This window comes from Elephas maximus, chromosome 1 (assembly GCF_024166365.1).
Source record: "Elephas maximus indicus isolate mEleMax1 chromosome 1, mEleMax1 primary haplotype, whole genome shotgun sequence".
NCBI lineage: Eukaryota > Metazoa > Chordata > Mammalia > Proboscidea > Elephantidae > Elephas > Elephas maximus.
The window spans coordinates 224,199,162-224,222,170 of record NC_064819.1 but is presented as its reverse complement, the minus strand read 5'-3'; the positions used below and the strand labels follow the sequence as shown (position 1 = coordinate 224,222,170).

Genomic DNA, 23,009 nt, shown 5'->3' with positions numbered 1-23,009 from the left:
CCATAGTTGCTCAATATATATTTGCTACATGAAATAATAAATACATGAATCTTACCTCTCTCCTAGGCATGGTGGTGGTGGTGGTTGTTAGTTGCCATTCAGTCAGCTTAGAATCATAGTGACCTAAGTAGAACAGAATGAAACATTACCCAGTCCTGTGCCATCTTCGTGATTGTTGGTATGTTTGAGTCCATGGTGGCTATTATGTCGGTCTATCTCACTGAGGCTTTTCTGACCTGTACTTTATCAAGCATGATGTCCTTTTCTAGCAGTTGGTTTTTCCTGATGATGGGTCCAAAAAGTGAGTGAGTCGGATTCACATCATCCTCACATCTATAGAACATTCTTGTTGTATCTCTTGTAAGACAGATTTGTTCATCCTTCTGGCAGTCCACAGTATATTTAATATTCTTTGCCAATTCTCGTAGAGTTGCTCTGAGTTGGAATCGACTCAACAGCACCAGATTTTTTTGGTATTTAAAAACCAGTTGCTGTCAAGTCAGCTCCAACTCATGGTGACCCCACACGTGTCAGAGTAGAACTGTGCTCTATAGGGTTTTCAATAGTTGGTTTTCTCAGAAGTAGATTGCTAGGCCTTTCTTTTGAGGCACATCTGGGAGGACTTGAACTTCCAACCTTTTGATTCACAGCCAAGCACGTTAAACATTTGCAACACCTAACGACTGGTAGGTGTATTTATCTGCATTGTCATGTTAGTTCCTTACCTTGGAGAGATTAGAGTTGGCATAAAAAGAGTTGGCATAGGGACTATTAACTGGTATACAATCCGTCAATGTCTACCTAATCTCCCTTTCTATCCTAATATCTAACTGTGCCCCTCATTCCCCCCTTCCCCTATCACATCTTGCAACTAGAGAAAACTCCTTTAATTACTCTGGGCATAGAGAGATCACTGATGGTGCCGGACTATCCTCTGGTGGTCTGGTTCTACAGGTCATGTTCTCAAGCAGGACATTGCTATGGCCGCTGCTGTGTGATTAGTCAGTTCAAGGACTAAATTTAGGACCTTGTATCAGCATTCATTTTAGCCATCACTTGTGCTGCTGTTAGTTTTGGAATTGGAGAGTATACTTGATAGCATCCCTCGATTCTAGGCTCATCCCTTGTATTATGGATAGAGGAACTGAGGCCAAGGAAAGGAAGATGGAAACCAGTTACTTGTTGAATCCCTACTCTATGCAAAACAGTCTGCTAGGAACATCACATATTTATCTTTTTACATTTAATTTAAGCAGGATAAAATTAAAGTAATGTAGCCTAAAATCACCTCATTTTAAAGATGAAAGAACAAGGTCCTGGAAAAGTTCGTTTTTTTTATGTTCACATGGAGAGTAAGAGACTGAACTAAGGTTTAGCTCTAGGTCTTTCATTAGCTCAAAGGTTGTACATTCCCCCTGTATCACGCTGCCTCCCAAAGAGGGTGGTTGAGGATCTCTGCACCAAAAACCCACTCAACTACTTGAGACAGAGCTGAGTCTAGAACTCTTTTGATTCTCTAGCTTCTCTTATTATTATTTATTATGAAATTCCCATCAATTCATATGACTAATTCAAATTAAAGCATCACTAAAAAGCAAGAAAAATGCAATTTACAAAACAGGAAATACATGTATATGTGATTGGTGGACGCAAAATGTTTTAGGCCTAAAAAAGGAAGGATATTGCATCAACTTCTGCAGTGTAGAAGAAGAGGTTTCCTGGGGGATTGTCTCAGAGAGGTAAAATATGATGAACCTGGTTGAATAAAACAAAATATATGTCGAGAGTCTAGCATGTACTTGGTGTCAGTGAGTGGGATGTCAAGGCAGTAAGAGTTATAGTCTCTAGACCTGAGAAATGTTCCCAGTCTAGTTAGAGTGAAATGTGACCCATGATGGTAAAGAACACAAGACAAAGTGTAAGTAACATAGTATGAATTGTTAGTGCTGGAGGATTGGAGGGACCATAATGCTACATACGTGCTGGCATGTCTGGGGAAGGTTTCAAGTGGGACGTGGTCACTAGGTATTGAGTGGTACATTGAGTTGTTCACCTTCTTGAAAGTGTTCCACAGAGGGGTGAGAAACTGCTGGAAGAATGGTGGAGATGAGTATGGACTGTGGTTGGGGCATTGAAGAAATTGTTCAGCTAGGATATGAGGGTATGAAGGGAGGAGTATTAAAAAGTAAAACTGGCACAGCCCCTGTACTGCTGAACTCAGTTAATGGCACCATGACCCATGCAATCTCAAATCAGAATCCAAGGGTCATCTGAGACTCCCACCACTTATTCCACCACCCCTGACTAATCACCAGATCTTACAAATTTTGTCTCCTAAAGGTTTCTCAGATTTTGCTCTCTAATCTGCTATCCCTGTCCTATTTCATTCTCTCACTGAGGTAACTTCTTCTGCTCTGAGAACAGTAGACACTTTCCTGTTCTTCCTGATTCTTCCAGTTTTTTTCCTCCTTAAATAGACCTTAAAAACTGGAGCTTCAATAGAAACAATAATCTAAGTTATACCTTGTCACTCCAAGCTTAAAATTCTTCCGTGTTTCTTCTTGCCCACAAGAGAATCAGGACCAAGCTACTGAGCACAGTATGCAGACCTTCAACCATCCAGCCACCACCTACTTCTACAGCCTCACTTCCAGATAGTAACATGGTAGAGCTCTTCAACATCTAACTGTTGGTAGTTCCACATACAAACCGTGGTGTTTCTCATGTCCTTGACTTTGATCATGCAGTTCATTCAGCCTAGAATGCTTCCACCACATATTTCTACCTGGCTAACACTAAGCTGTTTACCAGGACTGTGCTCAGGTGTAAGCTGCCTCTGATGGATGTCCTTTCCCAGAACTCCCGGTTTGGTTAGCACCCATTCTCTGTATCCCCCATCTCTAGATTCGTATCTACCCATGCTATTTTTATATTGTCTCTTTGATATCTATATCTTCCACTATGCTCTCCGCTCCTCAAAAGTAGGGCCAGTGTCACATTCCTCTTGGTACCCCAGCATCAATCTCAGACACTCAGAAAGTGTTAGTTACGTTGTGGACAGAGGAGTGGCTACATAGGCTGAAGTTGTAAACAAGCAGAGAAATTCCAAGTTTAATGTGGCACCAAAAAACAGATATTTCAGGATTAATTTGTTGGGCAACATGAATGTGAACTGAAAGAAAGTAGAGACACAATGATCTGTGACGCGGTGACTTACTGAAGTCCCTTTTACTTCCAAACTTCTTGAATGAAGGTAGGGGGTGTGTCTTAATCACCTGTGAACCAGTGTGGAGCAGGGTCTGGCATGGGGTAGCTGAATTAAAGTGAATTTCTTCCCTCCTCTCTACTTAGTGTATATGCAGATAGATAGATAGATAGATAATGTAGGTGGATAGATAGACAGGTAGGTAGGTAGGTGGATAGATTGATAAATAGATTTTGGAAAACTATATTCTCACATTTGCAGAACCTAAGTTTCTAATGACTTAGATAAGCCATTGGTAAGGTCCCTCAGGCACTTCTCACTGTCTATTAGTCTCTGAAATTGAGGTAGCTTTTGTATGCCGGCAGGAGAAATGGTTTTTCCCCAGGAAATATAAGCTGGGTACACAGTGCCAACAGGACTATAGGTTTTTAAGCTTGACAGCCTAGCCAGAAGTGATTATTTCTTCTTTGAGAACTCCATGGAGAGCCACTCACTGAGAGGTGCCTCTCCAGACTAGAAGATGCCAAGTATTTGCTTAAACTGCTAGTAAATATTGTATTCCTTTACCACCTAATGCTGTTCACTGCCCCATTGCCCCCTACTTTGCTGTGTGACCACAAAACAGCGCTTTCTTGTACACGCTTTTGAGGATTTTATACACAGGGCTGCTAGCAGTGCGCAGTGTTGCTCCTTCTTTTTTAGGGGGTAGTCTAAACAAGGTATTATCAGTTGTGTATTCTTCATTCTGATCAGATACCAGTATAGACTAGTATTAATAATGCCTTTCTGAAATCGATTTTAATTTGTGACTACATCCTACTACTTAACCAACAATTTATAAATAATACTGTTTTATGGATCATACATTCAGGTGATAATATAATTGTTTCATAGCCCTCGTAGAATCCTCTTGTTTTCTTTTCGTTTGGAGAACGTGAGCTCTCCATCAGATGGACCATCCCATGTGTATGTGCTGTGCTTTCTTTACGGTTTTGCTGCTCCCACCCTACCTCTCCCCCACCCCCCCATCCCATCCCTTTTTCTGGCCCTAGTCATCATAACCCAGAGATGCAGTGTGAATTGTAGTGAATCCTCATTCTCACACGGGTCTCCTCACTTGGCCCCTTGGCTAAGTTTCTTTCTCTGAGTGCATTTCCCACCCTTCCCACTCTTCTTTCTGTCACTAGTTATCCTGTTCCTTGGCAAGACCTTCTTTTCAGCTTACCCTAGAGCTTAGCTCAACAGAGTTAGGAAATCCTGTTCAAAATCCATTTCTCAACATCAAGATTTCATCAACTATTCTCCTACCTCTTTTCACGTCCCCAGTCCAGAATGATCAATTAAACGTGACAGAATGAGATAATTCAGGAAGGGATTAGAATGAAAATTTCCTCTCCGCTTCGTCTACCACTACCCCACCCTATAACTTACTTTAGAGGCTTTGTGTATGGGGAGGAAAGAAGCTCATTCAAGTGCATTTTGACTTGTAAAATTAGAATATTTGAAACTCAGATTTTTGGAAGGAAATAGCTTTACATTTATGTGGCCTCTTTTCCTCAGATTGTGATTAGGTGCTAAGATTTGATCTCATTCCTGGAAAGTGTACAGCAAAACAGAGCAAAATATGCATGCAAAGCAAGCTCAAATAGATCAAAATAACCTGCAAATGTTGAGAAATAGAACTCGGTCTTGTAACCAGGAGTACTTTCACTTTCATATATCCCTTGAGAAAGTTTATAGTTTAAACTGAAAACATGAAATAACAGTGATCATTTGGCAACCAACTTTATTACATATGCCACATTTATATATTTATTATCTCAACTATTATAAGAATTCCTAATATTTGCATAGCCCTTTGTGGTTTTTGTAGTTCGTAATGTTTTCGCATCATTTCACTTGATAATAGATCATCTATTCAAATAGAATAGAAGTGGTTCTCCTTTTAGCATGATGGTGACCTATGCAGATTAAAAAAAAAAATGTCTTTTTCTTTTTCAGGTCTTTTGGTTCATTAAGAGCACCACCTTAAAAGAAAAAGAAGAACTGCTTCAGCCTTCTGCAGTGCTGTGTCCTCACCGGCTGCTGCAATTGCCTGGGCTCATTTGTCATCTGATAGATCTAGAAAATTTCAAGTATGTTTTCTAGAGTAGGATAGTCCTGCTCTGCCCCAGGTGAAGATTCTTCTGGTGTTGGTTTCCTGTCACCAGAGGGACCATGGCAACCTCCAGAACAGTCTCACGGTCCCCTCGGGACATTGCCAATGTGATGCAAAGACTGCAAGGTAAGGGATGGAAATGCCAAGTACCAGGTGATCTCAGAAATCTTTAAATCTGCTTGCATTTTCCTTCAATTTTATGAAACCACAGCAAGGACTGGCAAAATGTCTGTCATCCCAGGGTTTTCAAACCAGTACGTGCTGTCTTAAGATGATGTCCTCTTTACGTAGAAAGAGCACAAGGCTAAAGCCTTTTTTTTTTTTTTTTGGTGATGCGTCTGCATTAGAGACTATATTTCCTTAAAAGAATTGACAGGGTGACTGTAATGGCAGCTCACAGGTGAATTCCTAATTCTCCATTTTCTTTAAGCTTGTATATTTCTTGAACCCTAAAAATAATTATCACCTGTAATTTTTTTTTTTTTTGTAGACATGCGGAAATACTGCTTCGTCATAATTCCAGTGCTAACTCTCCTAGACTTTAAAATATATGTTGTTGTTTTTTTAATTGTGCTTTAGGTGAAAGTTCACAGAGCGGAATTACTTTCACATTAATTAATACACAAATTGTTCTGTGACATCGGCTGCCAAACCCGCAATGTGTCAACGCTCTCCCCTTCTCCACCCTGGGTTTCTTGTTTCTGTTTATTCAGTTTTCCTCTCCCTTCCTGCCTTCTTGTCTTTGCTTTTGGGCTGGTGTGCCCATTTAATCTCATATACATGATTGAACTATAAAGCGTATTCCTCACCTGTGTTACTGTTGGCCCCACAGACTTGTCAAATCTTTGTCTGAAGGATGAATTATGGAAGTGGCTTCAACACTAAGTTAAAAGGGTATCTGGGGGTAAAATATATGCTTTTAGGATATAAAAATATTCAAATTTAGGAGGGTTGTGCTCTAGCCCTGGTCAAACCAAAAAAACAAACCCTTTGCAGTCTAGTTGATTCCAACTCATAGTGACCATACAGGACAGAGTAGAACTGCCCCATAGGGTTTCCAAGGAGTGGCCAGTAGATTCAAACTGCTGCCCTTTTGGTTAGCAGCCAAGCTCTTAACCACTGCATCACCAGGGCTCCAGCCTTGGTCCAGAGAGTTTAAAAATAATGTTATAACTTGAAATTTAAGTTTCTTCAATAAGTGATCATTTGGGTTTTGCACCACAGCTATCAAATTAATCATAACCTCCCTTTCTTTGCTTACAATAGGTTTGGTGTTCATAGGAGTGATTTCCCATTAAACACTCTTGACTTCCCAAATATAGACTAAGCTGTTAAATCTGGATGTTGATGGTCCAGAACATACTAAACACTGCAGAAAATCCAGAGATTACTGGAACTGGAGTTTCTCCGTTCTGACCAGATGCCATCACTGACCAAGAGCTCCTGTAGTCCAGTCACCCCAACTCATTGCTTGTCCGCCTGGGGCTGATTGTGATGCTTTGGGCGGACTGGTGTTTATTTCATACTTATTGTTGAACTATCCCACTCATCATGCCGGAGAGAGCCTTGTTAGCTCAAATTGCAAATCTTTACTGACTACGTGGGCGTAAATCTCCTCCACAGGCAGAAAAATTCTCTGATTGGTGATCCCCGTGCCAAGGATCTCAGATTTAAGTTACATATCTTTATTGGGGAAGTGGAACACAGAAGATTTCAAAGGGCAGCTCAAGAAGATAAAGTAAAATATTATAATGACATGTGCAAAGACCTGGAGTTAAAAAACCAAAAGGGAAAAACACACTTGGCATTTCTCAAGCCGAAAGAACTGAGGAAAAAAATTCAAGCCTTCAGTTGCGATATTGAAGGATTCTACAGGGAAAAGGAAGATGGAAGGAATACAGAGAGTCACTGTACCAGAAAGAATTGGTTGACATTTAACCATTTCAGGAAGTAATATAAGATCAAGAACTGATGCTACTGAAGGAAGAAATCCAAGCTGTATTGAAGGGAGTGGCAAAAACCAAGGCTCCAGGAATTTACAGAATACCAATTGAGGTGTTTCAACAAACAGATGCAGCACTGGAGGTGCCCACTTGTCTATTTCAAGAAATTTGGAAAACAGCTTCCTGGCCAACCAACTGGAAGAGATCCATATTTCTGCCCAATTCCAAAGAAAGGTGATCCAACAGAATGCAGAAATTATTGAACAACATCAATAATATCACACACAAGTAAAATTTTGCTGAAGATCATTCAAAAGAGGTCGCAGCAGTACATCGATAGGGAACTGTCAGATGTTCAAGCCGGATTCAAAGAGGATTTGGAATCAGGGATATCACTGCTGATGTCAGACGGATTTTGGCTGAAACCAGAGAGTACCAGAAAAACGTTTACCTGTTTCCCTTTTGGTTTTTTTAACTCCAGGTCTTCGCACATATCGTTATATTTTACTTTATCTTCTCGAGCTGCCCTTTGATATCTTCTGTTTAGCCCTTTTACTTCATTGTTTCTTTGAGTCACTTTAGCTGTTCTACTCTTCTCATATCCATTTTGTTTTTTTCTTTTGTTCCTGTCTTTTTAACAACCTTTTGCTTTCTTTGTGTATGATGTCCTTGATGTCATTCCATAACTTGTCTGGTCTTTGGTCATTAGTGTTCAATGCATCAAATCTATTCTTGAGATGGTCTCTAAATTCAGTTGAAATATACTCAAGGTCAGAGCCCTGGTGGTTTAATAGTTAGTGTTAGGCTGCTAACCAAAAGTTCGACAGTTCAAATCCACCTTCCGCTCCTTGGAAACCCTATGAGCTGTTCTATTCTGTTCTGCAGAGTTGCTATGAGTCAGAACTGACTCGACAGCACCTACCAACAACAATACTCAAGATCATATTTTGGCTTTTGTGGACTTGCTCTAATTTTCTGCAGCTTCAACTTGAACTTGCATATGAGCAGTTGATGGTCTGTTCCACAGTGGGCCCCTGGCCTTGTTCTGACTGATGATATTGAGTTTCCCATTGTCTCTTTCTACAGATGTAGTTGATTTGATTCTTGTGCATTCCATCTGGTGAGGTCTACATATATAGTCACCATTTATGTTGTTGAGAAAAGGTATTGCAATGAAGAAGTCATTGGTCTTGCAAAATTCTGTCATGTTGTCTCCAGTGTCATGTCTGTCACCAAGGCCATATTTTCCAAATACCAATCCTTCTTCTTTGTTTCCAACTTTTACATACTAATCACCAGTAATTATTAGTACATCTTGATTTCATGTTTGATACATTTTACACTGCAGAAGTTGGTAAAATCTTCAATTTCTTCATCTTTGGTCTTAGTGGTTGGTGTGTAAAGTTGAATAGTAGTCGTATTAACTGGTCTTCCTTGTAGGTGTTTGAATATTATCCTATCACCAATACGGTTGTATTCCAGGATAACTCTTTTTGATGATGAATGTGATGTCATTCCTCTTCAATTTGTTATTCTCAACATAGTAAGCTATAAAACCAAAAAAACCAAACCCATTGCCATCGAGTTTATTCCGACTCATAGTGACCCTATAGGACAGAGTAGAACTACCCCATAGAATTTCCAAGGAGTGCCTGGCGAATTTGAACTGCCAACCTTTAGGTTAGCAGCAGTAGCACTTAACCACTACCTCACCAGGGTTTCCACAGTAAACTATATGATTGTAAAATTCAAAATGGCCAATCTCAGTCTATTCAGCTCAATAATAATACCTAGAGTATCTATTTTATGTGTTCCATATCATTTTTGATGACTTTCAGCTTTCCTAGATTCATATTTCATCCATTCTATGTTCTGATTATTAATGGATGTTTGCAGCTGTTTCCTCTCATTTTGAGTGGTGCCAGAAGGCTTTACTCCATCCATGTTATTAAGGTTGACTCTCTTTTGAGGAGGCAGCTCTTCCCCAACTGTATTTTGAGTGTCCTTCAACCTGAGGGGCTAATCTATGCCAGACAATGTTCTGCTGCTATTCATAAGGTTTTCACTGGCCATTTTCTCAGAGGTAGACTGCCAGGTTATTCTTCCTATTCTTAGTCTGGAGACTGCCTGGAAACTTTTCCCCCGTGGGTGACACTGCTGGTATTTGAAAGACCAGTGGCATAGCTTCCAGCATCATAGCAACATGTAAGCCACCACAGTAAGAAAAACTGACAGAAGCGTAGGAATATATATATTTATATAATAACTATATATATATAACTATATATATAACTATATATATATAACTATATATATATAACTATATATATATGTGTATATATATATATAAACCCATTGCCGTTGAGTCAATTCAGATTCATAGCGACCCTATGGGACAGAGTAGAACTGCCCCATAGGGTTTCCAAGGAGTGGCTGGTAGATTCATACTGCCAACTTTTTGGTTAGCAGGTGAGCTCTTAACCACTATGCCACCAGGGCTCCATACATACTTATTTTTGTATGTATGCACATATATTTATATGTATGTGTGTGTGTGTGTAAAAAAAAACAAAAACCAAACACATTGCCATCGAGTCAATTCCAACTCATAGCAACCCTATAGGACAGAGTAGAGCTGCCCCAGAGAGTTTTCAAGGAGCACCTGGTGGATTTGAACTGCTAACCTTTTGGTTAGCAGACATAGCTCTTAACCACTATGCCATCAGGGTTTCCAAATCTAACAAATTCCTGATATATACACATAAATATATATACCAAACCCTTTGGCGTCCAGTCAGTTCTGACTCCTAGTGACCCCATGTATTGCAGAGTAGACCTGCTCCGTGGAGTTTTCTTGGCTGTAATTTTTATAGAAGCAGATCATCAGGTCTTTCTTCTGCTAAATATATATATACACACACATTTTACTGATGGCTACAAAATATAAGATCTACTCTACAGCAAATGTACCACATTTATCCTGCATCAATGAAGCAAAGTGAAGAGGCATAAAGTGAAGGCGATCTGGCTGGCATATCTACTGACACATTGATCTGCTAGGTTAATTCTGCCGACTGAGCTGATGAGGTGAGTGCCTCCTCCTACTCTTGGCTCTCAACATGCATCCTTACTGAACTTGTGAGCCCACGTGGGCCAGTTTCCCTGGAGAGAGGAGACCTGGTCTTCTGGCAAGGATGTTTAGTAGACATGTGTGTCTGCCTGCTGGAATTTCCAAATGTGTGACCAAGGCCCCAATAAAATGGAGGACTTGCATTACTGTCCATATAATTAAAACAAATGAAGCTATTTATCCTTCTAAAATAAAACCAGAGTGGCTACTTTTAAAGTTCAAATACTTCAGAACATTCTTCTAGAATCTTCTTTTCTTTGCTTGGATAGATAATCCAAGTATCTATAATTTTTTCCCCTTCTTGGGTTTTATTTTCATATCAGATCTATGTATTGCTAAAAAAGAGGACGTAGTTTGGAATAATGGGAAGTTGGCTTTATTATTCTGGGCTATTTAGCTTACAACAATAATTGTTGACTATTTTCCTGCTTTTAATTTTTATTTCTAGTGCTAGGAAATGAAAGCACACACACAGATTGCTACATAATTTAGCTGTTACTGTAGCTGTCCAATATTCACCTTTGCCAATATTTGTGCTTGCTTGAGCATAATGTTTTAGGCTGGAATTCTGAATTATGGATGAGCAGTCAGGCTGCAATGCAGACTTTCATTTGTTCTTGGGAATAACGAATGTTTCTGTAACTTTAGTCAACTTAAATATAACCTTAAAAGTAAATACAGGATAGTACTATAATACCCGTTGCCATCAAGTTGATTCAGATTGAAAGTGACTCATAGGACAGAGTACAACTGCCCCATAGCATTTCGAAGGAGCAGCTGGTGAATTTGAACTACCGACCCTTTGATTAGCAGCCATAGCTCTTAACCACTGCACCAACAGTGCTTCCATAGTATGGTATAAAAAAATATATTAGGGGTATTAAAATTCTAAATACCTATCATTAATATATATATTTCTGTTTTTAAGAGATAACAAAGGTGATCCATTTTAACAGGGAGCTTATGGAATCTCTGAGTTTACAGAGAAACAAAAGTTTAAACTCTTTGGATTATAAATTTCTTTAGTATAATGGCAATATTTTAGAAGTCTTTGTCATTTTTCACAGTGTTTCCGCATAGCTTTGGCTTAAAAAGTATTTGCTGCAACTGTTTTTTATCCAATATATTTCTTCATTTGAAGATAATCTGTTAAATTTTGTGGATATTAATGTACCAGTGTTGGTTCATGTGAGACAGGATGACATCATGCAATCTTGTGGAGCAAGTGGTAAAATGCCAGAAACGATTCCAGTGGGCACGCTGGGGTGTCATATAGAGAGCAGTTGAATCAAAAAGTAGGGTTATTGACTGAAAGGCCAAAATTTGGCTTTTCCCTTGTGAATCAATTCAAAAAGAAACAAAGGAGAAAAGAGAAAAGCAAACAATGATCATTTATATTTTGGAACATTGTTGTTGTTGTTAGATGCTGTCGAGTTGGTTCCGACTCATAGCGACCCTATGCACGACAGAACAAAACACTGCCCAGTCCTGCGCCATCCTTAAAATCGTTGCTATGCTTGAGCTCATTGTTGCAGCCACTGTGTCAATCCACCTTGTTGAGAGTCTTCCTCTTTTCCACTGACCCTGTACTCTGCCAAGCGTGATGTCCTTCTCCAGGGACTGATCCCTCCTGACAACATGTTCAAAGTATGTAAGACACACTCTCGCCATCCTTGATTCTAAGGAGCATTCTGGCTGTACTTCTTCTAAGACAGATTTGTTTGTTCTTTTGGCAGTCCACAGTATATTCAATATTCTTCGCCAACACCAGAATTCAAAGACGTCAGTTCTTCTTTGGTTTTCCTTATTCATCGTCCAGCTTTCACATGCATATGATGTGATTTAAAATACCATGGCTTGGGTCAGGCGCACCTTAGTCTTCAAGGTGACATCTTTGCTGTTCAACACTTTAAAGAGGTCCTTTGCAGCAGATTTACGCAGTGCAACGCGTCTTTTGATTTCTTGACTGTTGCTTCTGTGGCTGTTGATTGTGGATCCAAGTAAAATGAAATCCTTGACAACTTCAGTCTCTTCTCCATTTATCATGATGTTGCTCGTTGGTCCAGTTGTGAGGATTTTTGTTTTCTTTATGTTGAGGTGCAATCCATACTGAAGGCTGTGGTCTTTGATCTTCATTAGTAAGTGCTTCAAGTCCTCTTCACTTTCAGCAAGGTTGTGTCATCTGCATAATGCAGGTTGTTAATGAGTCTTTCTCCAATCCTGATGCCCCATTCTTCTTCATGTAGTCCAGCTTCTCATATTATTTGTTCAGCATACAGATTGAATAACTATGGTCAAAGTATACAGTCCTGATACACACACACCTTTTCTGATTTGAAACCGCGCAGTATCTCCTTGTTCTGTTTGAACAACTGACTCTTGGTCTATGTAAAGGTTCCTCACGAGCACAATTAAGTGTTCTGGAATTCCCATTCTTCACAATGTTAGCCATAATTTGTTATGATCCACACAGTCGAATGCCTTTGCATAGTCAGTAAAACACAGGTAAACATCCTCCTGGTAGTCTCTGCTTTCAGCCAGGATCCATCTGACATCAGCAATGATATCCCTGGTTCCACGTCCTCTTCTGAAACCGGCCTGAATTTCTGGCAGTTCCCCGTTGATATACTGCTGCAGCCGTTTTTGAATGATCTTCAGCAGAATTTTGCTTGCGTGTGATATTAATGATATTGTTCTATAATTTCCACATTTGGTTGGATCACCTTTCTTGGGAATAGGCATAAATCTGGATCTCTTCCAGTCAGTTGGCCAGGAAGCTGTCTTCCATATTTCTTGGCATAGACAAGCAAGCACCTCCAGCGCTGCATCTGTTTGTTGAAACATCTCAATTGATATTCCGTCAATTCCCGGAGCCTTGTTTTTTGGCCAATGCCTTCAGAGCAGCTTGGACTTCTTCCTTCAGTACCATCGGTTCCTGCTCATATGCCACCTCTTGAAATGGTTGAACATTGCCTAATTCTTCTTGGTATAATGACTCTGTGGAACATTATGGTTAAATAAATATTTGATAAACGAATGAATAAATCATCATCCTTAAATTAATGGATTGAAGATGGCATTCAGGACAGATGTAAAAGCAGAGGAAGGAAGCCAGTTAAACTAGGTCTTACTGTACCTTCTCTCTTTTTTGAAAAAACCTTTACATGCATTTTTTTTTAATCAAAAAAAGTTTTTTGACCATAGAAGCAATTTAAGGACAAGCGTCCTTCTGGTTGATCTTCTCAGATGTGTATAGTTTTTGTTGCCATAGTGTTTTAAATGTGTTTTTCCTTCCTATTGGTATAGTTCAGGTTCTCATGTTACTTTTAAATGTATTAAATTGTTGACATTTGGGTAGTACCCTGTCCTCCATGCTTTGCTACTCTTTTCTTCATTGAACATTATGGAAAAAGTGCCTGAGGCCTTCTAGATCTTCAAGGGCCTACAAAAATATTGGCTTTTAAATAAAAAAAAAACAAAAACAAAAAAGAGCTAAATCAAAAATAACAAAGGTTTACAAATGCTAGCATTATGTCAGCTAGTCAAGTGTAAATCTAGTGAATTCAAAAATTGTATGTGTGTAAATATATTTAATATGAGGTGTAGGTACACTTTATTGTGCTTGATACAGTATGTGGCAGGTGCTCTAGAAATAAGTGTCTAAGGCATACAGATAAGGAAAATCATTCCTGCATATTGCCTAGACAAATTCTTCTTAACACGCCACCTTATTTTTATTACTCCATGCTGAAAATCTTCCTTGATCTCCCTCTTAAAGTCCCAGCTTCTTGGCTTCGCTTCCATATTCTAACTCCATCTTGACCGTCAAGCATTTTTTTCCTCTAGCTCACCTTCATATCCCTAGACTTCAGCCAGAGGACATACGTTCCATGGTCTGAAGAACCCCTGACCCGTCTATCTCCTTCTGGGGCACCTTCAGGAATGTGCTCTATTCATGACTCCTAAAACTTGACTTAACTTCAAAGTCCAATTTCATTGCAGCCTCCTCAGTGAAGCAGTTATTGCTTGATACAGTCAAATGTTCTCTCTCCTCCCATTAAACTTCTTTAGCGCACTGTGACATGATTAGGGCAGTTATCTGGTACTGCTTTGAACTGTGTTACCTGTGTGTGTCTAATCCACCCACACAGAGTATAAAAACCTTGAGGGCAGGAATTCATGTCAAATTCACGTCAGGGCCCTACACCAGTCTGTTGTTGTTAGATGCCTTGGAGTCAATTCTGACTCACAGCAACCCTATGTACAACAGAACGAAACACTACCCAGTCCTGCACCATCCTCACAATCGCTGCTATGCTTGAGTTCATCATTGCAGCCAGTGTGTTACCCCATCTCTTTGAGCGTCTTCCTATCTTTCACTGATGCTCTGTTTTACCAAGCATGATGTCCTTCTCCATGGACTGGTCCCTTATGAAAACATGTCCAAAGTACATGAGACTAAGTCTCGCCATCTTTGCTTCTAAGAAGAATTTTGGCTGTACTTCTTCCAAAACAGGTTTGTTCATTCTTTTGGCAGTCCGTGGTATATTCAATATTCTTCGCTAACACCATAATTCAAAGGCATCAGTTCTTCTTGAGTGTTCTTTATTCATTGTCCAGCTTTCATATGCGTATGAGATGATTGAAAATACCATTTGTTGGGTTAGACATACCTTAGTCCTCAAAGTGACATCTTTGCTTTTTAGCACTTTAAAGAGATCTCTTGCAGTATATCTGCCCAGTACAATACGTCATTTATTTCTTTACTGCTGGTTCCATGGGCATTGATTATGGATCCAGGTAAAATGAAATCCCTGACAACTTCAATCTTTTCTCCATTTATCGTGATGTTGCTTATTGGTCCCATTGTGAGGATTTTTGTTTTCTTTATGTTGAGGTGTAATCCATACTGAAGGCTGTGGTCTTTGATCTTCATTAGTAAGTGCTTCAAGTCCTCTTCACTTTCAGCAAGCAAGGCTGTATTGTCTGCATAATGCGGTTGTTAGTGAGTCTTCCTCCAATCCTGATGCCCCGTTCTTCTTCATATAGTCCAGCTTCTCAGATTATTTGCTCAGCATGCAGATTGAATAACTATGGCAAAATTGTACAGCCCTGACACACACCTTTTCTGATTTGAAACCATGCAGTATCTCCTTGTTCTGTTTGAACAACTGCCTCTTGGTTTATGTACAGGTTCCACATAAGCACACTTAAGCGTTCTGGAATTCCCAGTCTTTGCAATTTCATCCATAATTTGTTATGATCCACACAGCTGAATGCCTTTGCATAGTCAATAAAACACAGACTTTTTTATGTAGTTCTCACTCCTAAATACTAGTTCCTGATATTTTATGATAGTTTGTAGTATAATTAAATAATCGTTACTCATAGTTACTCAGATAATCATGTACTCATTTACTTAGAATAGTTAAGAAATTACCATGTAAGAGTTTATTCAGCTTTGACATATGCTGAAAATTAGGTAGATGTAATTTTCTGTTTCTTTATACCCAAATAAATGAATGAAAACATTTGAGAGGAGAAATTGGTGACTGCCCCAAATAGATTCAGGGTCAAATGACCCACACAAGATTTTGAATTCCTTGCATGTAGTGAAGTTTGCTTAAGTAGTTTAAAAGTGATTTCAACAGTAATTTATGTTCTTTCTTATTTTTCTCTTCACAATGACCTCTTAGACTAAAAGCCAACAATTCCTTCCTCTACTGATAATAATCTTTCATGTTTGGTAAACACTGACCTCCACCCACCTTGCAAAGTTATTTCCACAGAATGGTACAATTGTGCTCTATTTTTTGGCTTCCTTTCTCTTCACATGTGTTACCCACGTTGTCCAGATAGCACTTTAAATCCCTTTTATCTGTTAGTTTTTTATTGTACTATTGACTCGTTGGGAAAATTTTTCAGATCCCCAGGACTTATCTTTTTTTTTTGTTGAATTTTATGAGCAAGAGTGTTCATTTTACCAAGAAGTACACTCATTACATATTCATGACCTGCTTTGTTCAGTTCCTTTTCTGGGTGTTCTCACGAATTACTTTATCCAATCTTGGTTAATATGAGCATTCATTGCTTCCACACTGACTGGAAAAATGTGACATTCTTACCATACGTCCAGAATCCTGGAAGTTAAACTAGACTGCACATTTTCTGTTGAAACTAGATCTTTCTGAAATACAACTCTGACTGTGTCTCTTCCCCTATTTCAAAACCTGCAATGACTCACCATCATCTTCAAGATAAATTCTCTGTGGGAAATGTGGAACTTCATTATATGGCTTTTATTAATCTTTGTATCTTGTTTCCTGATCATTCTCCATAAATTATGGTGTTCAACCACTCTGAACCATTTCTAGCTCCCCTCAGTCTAATGGAGATATCATTTCCATGTCTTCACCTTTATCTCTCTCTCTTTCTCCTTTATTTGCCTGGGCTTCTACTCAGATTTCAAGACTCAACTCAAACATCACTTCCTCTGTGAAGCCTTTTCTAATACCACTACCCAGAATGAGAGGATTGCACCTTTATACTCTACTTTTTACTTGTTTCTAGGAAGTGTTGATTACATTGGTCAGTAATAGTTTGTTTCTTTCTATTAGTGTCCCATTAGAATATTAGATTCTTGAGGCCAAGGGCCTTGCCTTATTCAACTTTGCATACCCGTTACTGAGAACAAAATCTGACATTTAAAAAGTTCTCAATTCATTTAGTCATATATTCATGCGCCTAATATTCTGGGCATCTAAGGGGTCCAAGTCCTCTGAATATAAATGTGAACATGGTATATACAGTTCCTATCCTCATGAAGCTTAGAGTCTTCTGGGATGGTCGTGATAAGTAGCAAAGAATCTATAAACTGGGTGGTAAATGTATGGATGAATATCTAGTTGATATACCAATGAATGAATGATTGCATTTTCCATAAAAACAGGCAGATAAAATTGGGTAAATTGAACAGGGCTGTAGACAATTGGGTGGCCTAAGTTGTTTTTATGCAATCTCTTACTCTGCTTGAGTTGGAAAAGTATCTTACTTAAAGTCACAAGTCCCTAGTTTTATAGGTTGCTGTGGTTGCTGTTGGGTGTCCTGGGTGGCACAAACAGTTAAACACTTCGCTACTAACTGACAGTTTGGCAGTTCGGTTGGCATTTCAAATCCACCCAAAGGCACTTTGAAAGAAAGGCCTGGTGATCTATTTCTAGAAGATCACAGCCATTGAAAACCTTATGGAGCACAGTTTTACTCTGAAACACACATGAGGGTCACCATGAGTCAGAATCGACTCAAGGGCAACTGGTTGGTGGTTGTTGTTTAGATTGGAAGGGAATTTACAGTTCATAGTTTGATGTTCTTATTTGCAAATGAAATAACATTTCTATAGCAATAAAGTGACACAACCAAGGTCATAAGGAAGCATTTCAGGGACTCCGATCTCTGAGTGAATTGAGGGATTACTGGATTACTGCACATTCACACATTCATACCTATTCCTTTAAGATTCTCTCATAGCTGCTGCTTATCCCTGGATCATCATGGAGAGGAGGCATGACCAGCTACATAATTTGCAGGGCTCAGTGCTAAACAAAAATGTGGGGCCCTTCATTCACAATAAAGAATAATTAATATGCAACAGAACATTAAAACATGCATGAGGCCTGCCCAAGTACACAGACCCTATACCCATGAAGCCGGCCCTAGAGGAGACAGATCTTGGAGGACTTGGGACCCTGAGAAGTTAGAGCCATCAGGATAAGGAGATTAAAGATGAAGAGGAGAAGAAGCAAAACATCAAAGAGAACCCTTAGCTACTTTAAACTTGATCTGGCATCAATCTTGTGTACAGGGAAGCGAGAGGAGTACTCTCACCCTCATATTAACACTCCTTTGACCAGAACTCAAAACCGGTCCTTGAGCACTGTTATTCAACCCTCTGTATACATTAAGCAAACTGGGACCAGGGAACTTCTCATTGCTTACAATCATTTCCTTCTGGGTTCCAAACAACACCATCAAAATGAATACATGACCTGTTAGTGAATTGAAGCTTGCCTATATATTTCTCAACAAGAAAGATTATTTTGAAAATTAGTTATTTTAATATTCAGTTTTCCACTGCAGTGTTTAGGTCATACTGAATAATCATGATGAGAAAGTAGTAATTCTTATCTCTGAGTATGTTGTGTCACGCTAATTATATCCCTTTACTTTCTCTGACCCTACAATTAGTAGCACTGTAGCCAAATTTATAAGAAATGCAATATATGGCATATAAAGAGATTTGGTAAAATTTTCTGTCTCTTGACTTCATCTTATTCAGAGAAGTTGTGGAAAATCTCTAAAGGGTGCATTGCTCTTGTGCTTACAAGTCAAAAGGCGTGAAAACATTTAGTTGAGAAAACATTGCCGAGTTCATGGGTCCTTATGGTGAGAGTCAGGTATCCTGAAACTGTTTTGCATTCTAATATCATGAAGCTTCTTTATTTACATAATGATTGTAGATGGACACCTGTGCATAATTAATAAACTTAATAATGAATTTATATCAAGCAAGTTCAAATGAAACTGGAAATATGAGTATACAAATAGCATGTTTTAGCACCTTCTGTTTGTTTTTAGAAGTGTGTTTTCTGTGAGAAACATGGGTCTCACCTTTTTTATGAAATGGCTCCTTTTCAAAATAATAACTCCTACCGCCGCAATAATAATCAAGCAAACAAAGAAGGAATGATATTTCTTATCTATTTTGCAGCTTTATATTTTTCTTCTTTTGTTACTTTATACATTAAAAATAAATTGTTTCCTGACAACGTTGAGTCTTAAAGATATCTTTATGATTTAATATGATAGCAATGGTCACATAAAAACACTATGAAGTCATTGTCAATATTTGGAAAATGGCTAGTTATATTAAAAATCCAACTTTGGCAGTTTCACGTTACTCATAAAAAGACCTACACATTTATGGTTTCCTAGGTGACACTTAATGGTTGAAATCTAAATGACCTAAAAGAATTATAAACCAAAAGAAAAGAAAACCAAACCCGTTGCTGTCAAGTCAATTCTGACTCACAGCGACTCTATAGGACAGAGCAGAACTGCCCATAGGGTTTCCAAAGCTGTAAATCTTCACAGAAGCCAACTGCCACATCTTTCACCCAGCTAGTATGTTTGAACTGCTGACCTTTCAGTTACCAGTCAAGCACTTAACCACTGGACCAATGGGACTCCTTAAAAGAGTTATAGAATCCAGTAATTTCAGAGGAAAAATCTTCAAAGATCAGTTTGTCTAACCCTGATTTTTAAAGATGTATAAATTGAGAGTCTTAAAGATTAATTTGTTTGTACAAGTCATGTATTTATTTAAGACAAACTGTAGGACAAGTCATGTATTTATTTAAGACAAACTAGGACTAAAACCTAGATTTTCTGGCCCTCTCCAGAATTATAAAATTGTAAGGACTTATTCCCTTGTGATAAAATTATATGGTTTAGTAATAATAAGCATTGTCTTTTCATTCTGTTTTGAGTTGAAAATCAAGATTGACATTTATGGTTTAGTTTGCATAAAACTATACATTTTATATTTATGTTTTCATTGGCTAATTTTTGGGAGTAGATTGCTAGCCCTTTCTTCCTAGTCTGTCTTAATCTGGACTCTCTGCTGAAACCTGTCCATCATGGGTAACCCTGCTGGTATTTGGAATACCAATGGCATAACTTCCAGCATCATGGCAACACACAAGCCACCCCAGTATGATGACCTGACAGATGGGTGGTGGCATAAAATGCAGTCATGAGTGGCAGATATTCCGTTGCTACAACAAATTCAAAGTGAACCCCTCCTATGTCCCAGATGCTGTTAAACATAGGGGTTCTAATTGAAACTGACACTTGTGTCCTGGCCCTGCAGGAACTCCTAAGCGAGCTAACAGGTTAACTGTGATCTTGCCCAGCACTCCTTGAAGAATTTTACTGTGAGTCACCTGTCCATACAGGGAGCAGAGGACTCTTTGAAAGGTGGTGTAGATTCCTCCTGGGCCAATGCCTGGCAGCACCGGAGCCTCCCTGGCTACCACTGAGCTTGTGCTCGGGCTTGGGCCCTGGCCCTTCCTCACTTTAATTCTCCTGCCAGGTTTTAGGAACTAGGCCACATTCTGACAAAACTGCCAATGAGTCCCCCTTCTTGCCACGCTCCAGATGGTCCATTCGGTTGTAGCCTACAAATTGTGGCTTAGTCTCTGCAAGCACTGCCAAGCCACAGAATGCGAGCTTGGAGGGGTGAGGGATGCTTGCGCCCTTCCCCGTGGTGTTTTCACGGTGTGTTTATACCACGGACTTGTAAGGGTCACCTACTCTTCGTTCCATAGGGGAAAGTTGGCTTTTGCTCCATATCCAAAACATACAGTAATAATAATTGATAATTATTACTTTCCTGAACTTCACATTTTAACATGGCTTTGGGAAGGTATAGAGTAATTGAAGAGCATACTCTGCTCGTTGTGTTGAAAACCAAGCATTATTCTAATGAATACATATAGCTCCAAGAATAAGGAAAAAAAAAAAAAAACTTTAAGTAAAAGCCTGAAAACTTAATCAGAGCTATAAAAATATCTTTGAATATCTGCATGCACGAAAGGAAAATTGTTTCTGGGCTCCAAACTAGGAAGAGAGCCTTTCTGCCCAGAAAGCTATAGGCAGTTTCGACCTGAAATTGGTTTTAACTGGCTCAGTTATTGATGCCTCAAAAATGGAGCTGCATAATGGAGATGTTGAATCAGCCTTAAGTGTGTACCACCGGCCTGCCGGGCTGAAGCACTTTCTCCTTGCCAGAGTTGCTTCACAACCGGCTACCCATTAATGCACGCTTTTATGTGTCTGATAAAGAGAACTGTTTCCTGTTATCCGAAATAGCTTCCTCTAATGTGGGTCAGATTATCGATGTGGAACATTAGACATTCCCTTACATCTCAAGGACAATCAGTGCTCTAAGGACCAAGTGGCTTTTATTGCTGGTTTGAGTGCATAAGACAGGAAACATGAGTCCCTTTTTTTATTTCTCTATTTCTAGCTCACCATTTCCTAATTTAATGTGATGCCTAGAGAGCACAGAGATTTCATTATTACTTCTTCAGAAGAGGAATACGTCTAAATGGAAAACTAGTAAGATTCCTATGTTTTAAGAAAATTAGTCTTCAGAAACAAAGTGATTATTTTTTAGCATTCTGTTAGTGAGATTAAACAAAAAATATGTTAGATGGGGTTCTAAAAATTTGAAGTTTTTTCCCAACATTTAGATAGCATAATTTCCCCAGATTACGGAAGTAATACAAACTTTAAAAAATTGCACAAACATAGGAAAGTATAATGAAGAAAGTGGTATTCCTTCCCTAATACCACTATCCCATTGCCCTCAAGTTGATTCCAACTCATATCGACCCTATAGGTAGATTAGAACCACCCCATAGGGTTCTGGTGCCCTGGTGGCACAGTGGTTAAGAGCTCGGCTGCTAACCAAAAGGTTGACAGTTCAAATCCACCAGCTGCTCCTTGGAAACTCTATGGGGCAGTTCTACTCTGTCCTATAGGGTCGCTGACTTGATGGCACCTAAGAACAACTATACTACTGCATAGTAGTTAGATAGATAGGCAGATAGATATGTAGATAGATGGTTACAAACATACATACATAGATTTATTTATTTAGGATATCCTCCTAGGTATAATGGAGAAAAAAATGAGTTTATACTATGAATGCTATTTTATAATTTATGTTTTTTTAGTGGAGCAAGATATTGTGCCCATCTTCACACATCAATAAATATAACTCTGCATTACTATTGAACGATTGAATAGATTCCATTTTATACATGTGTTGTTGTTGATAGGTGCTGTCATGTCAATTCTGACTCATAGCAACCCAGTGTGACAGAATAGAACTGCTCCATACGGTTTCCTAGGCTGTAATCTTTATGGGAGCAGGTCGCCAGGTCTTTTTTCCCGTGGACCCGATGGATGGGTTCCAACCTCCAACCTTTCAGTTAGCAGCTGAGTGTTTAACCACTGCGCCACCAGGGCTCCTTTTTTAAAATACATGATTCATTGTGGATTTAACTAATCCTCTACTGTGTCCAGTTTTTCACTACTACGAACAATATTGATAATCTTTTAATACAGGATGCTTTTTTTTCTGGATTGAATTTTTCTTTAAGAAACATAAACTAAGTATAATATAGTTTATGCCTTTAAAGAACTGGCTTTATTATCATTTTAATGGACAAGTTTCCAAGAGGGAAAGGGAGTGAATAATTATCATTATTAGTGACTTACAAGTTGGAAAGAGTTGGTATAAATTTTCCATTACTATGGAATCTTTTCAAATGAAAGCCCCAAACCTTTTCTTCAGATATAGTCAAAACCACCTCACCCAGAGACGGTAATCCTCCTCCCATGCAACTGATGGGTAAGTTCTGAAAGGCAATGTATGCAGGGGAGGATGCTTTCTTCCCTTCGATCGTCCAGATTCCCACGTGGTGAAGGGCAGAACTGTTAGTACTA

General features: G+C 39.0%; 1 protein-coding gene across 13 annotated transcripts in view; it reads left to right on the top strand.

Annotated features, from left to right (window-relative positions):
• SYNE1 (spectrin repeat containing nuclear envelope protein 1) overlaps positions 1-23,009 on the top strand; it is a 558,323-nt gene that overhangs the window by 4,387 nt on the left and 530,927 nt on the right. For all 13 annotated transcript variants that reach the window (XM_049903961.1, XM_049903893.1, XM_049903931.1 and 10 more), the window contains exon 2: positions 5,207-5,489. In XM_049903961.1, coding sequence (XP_049759918.1) covers positions 5,423-5,489 — 67 coding nt within the window. In that variant the 5' untranslated portion in view covers positions 5,207-5,422. The remainder of the gene's footprint in view (positions 1-5,206; positions 5,490-23,009) is intronic.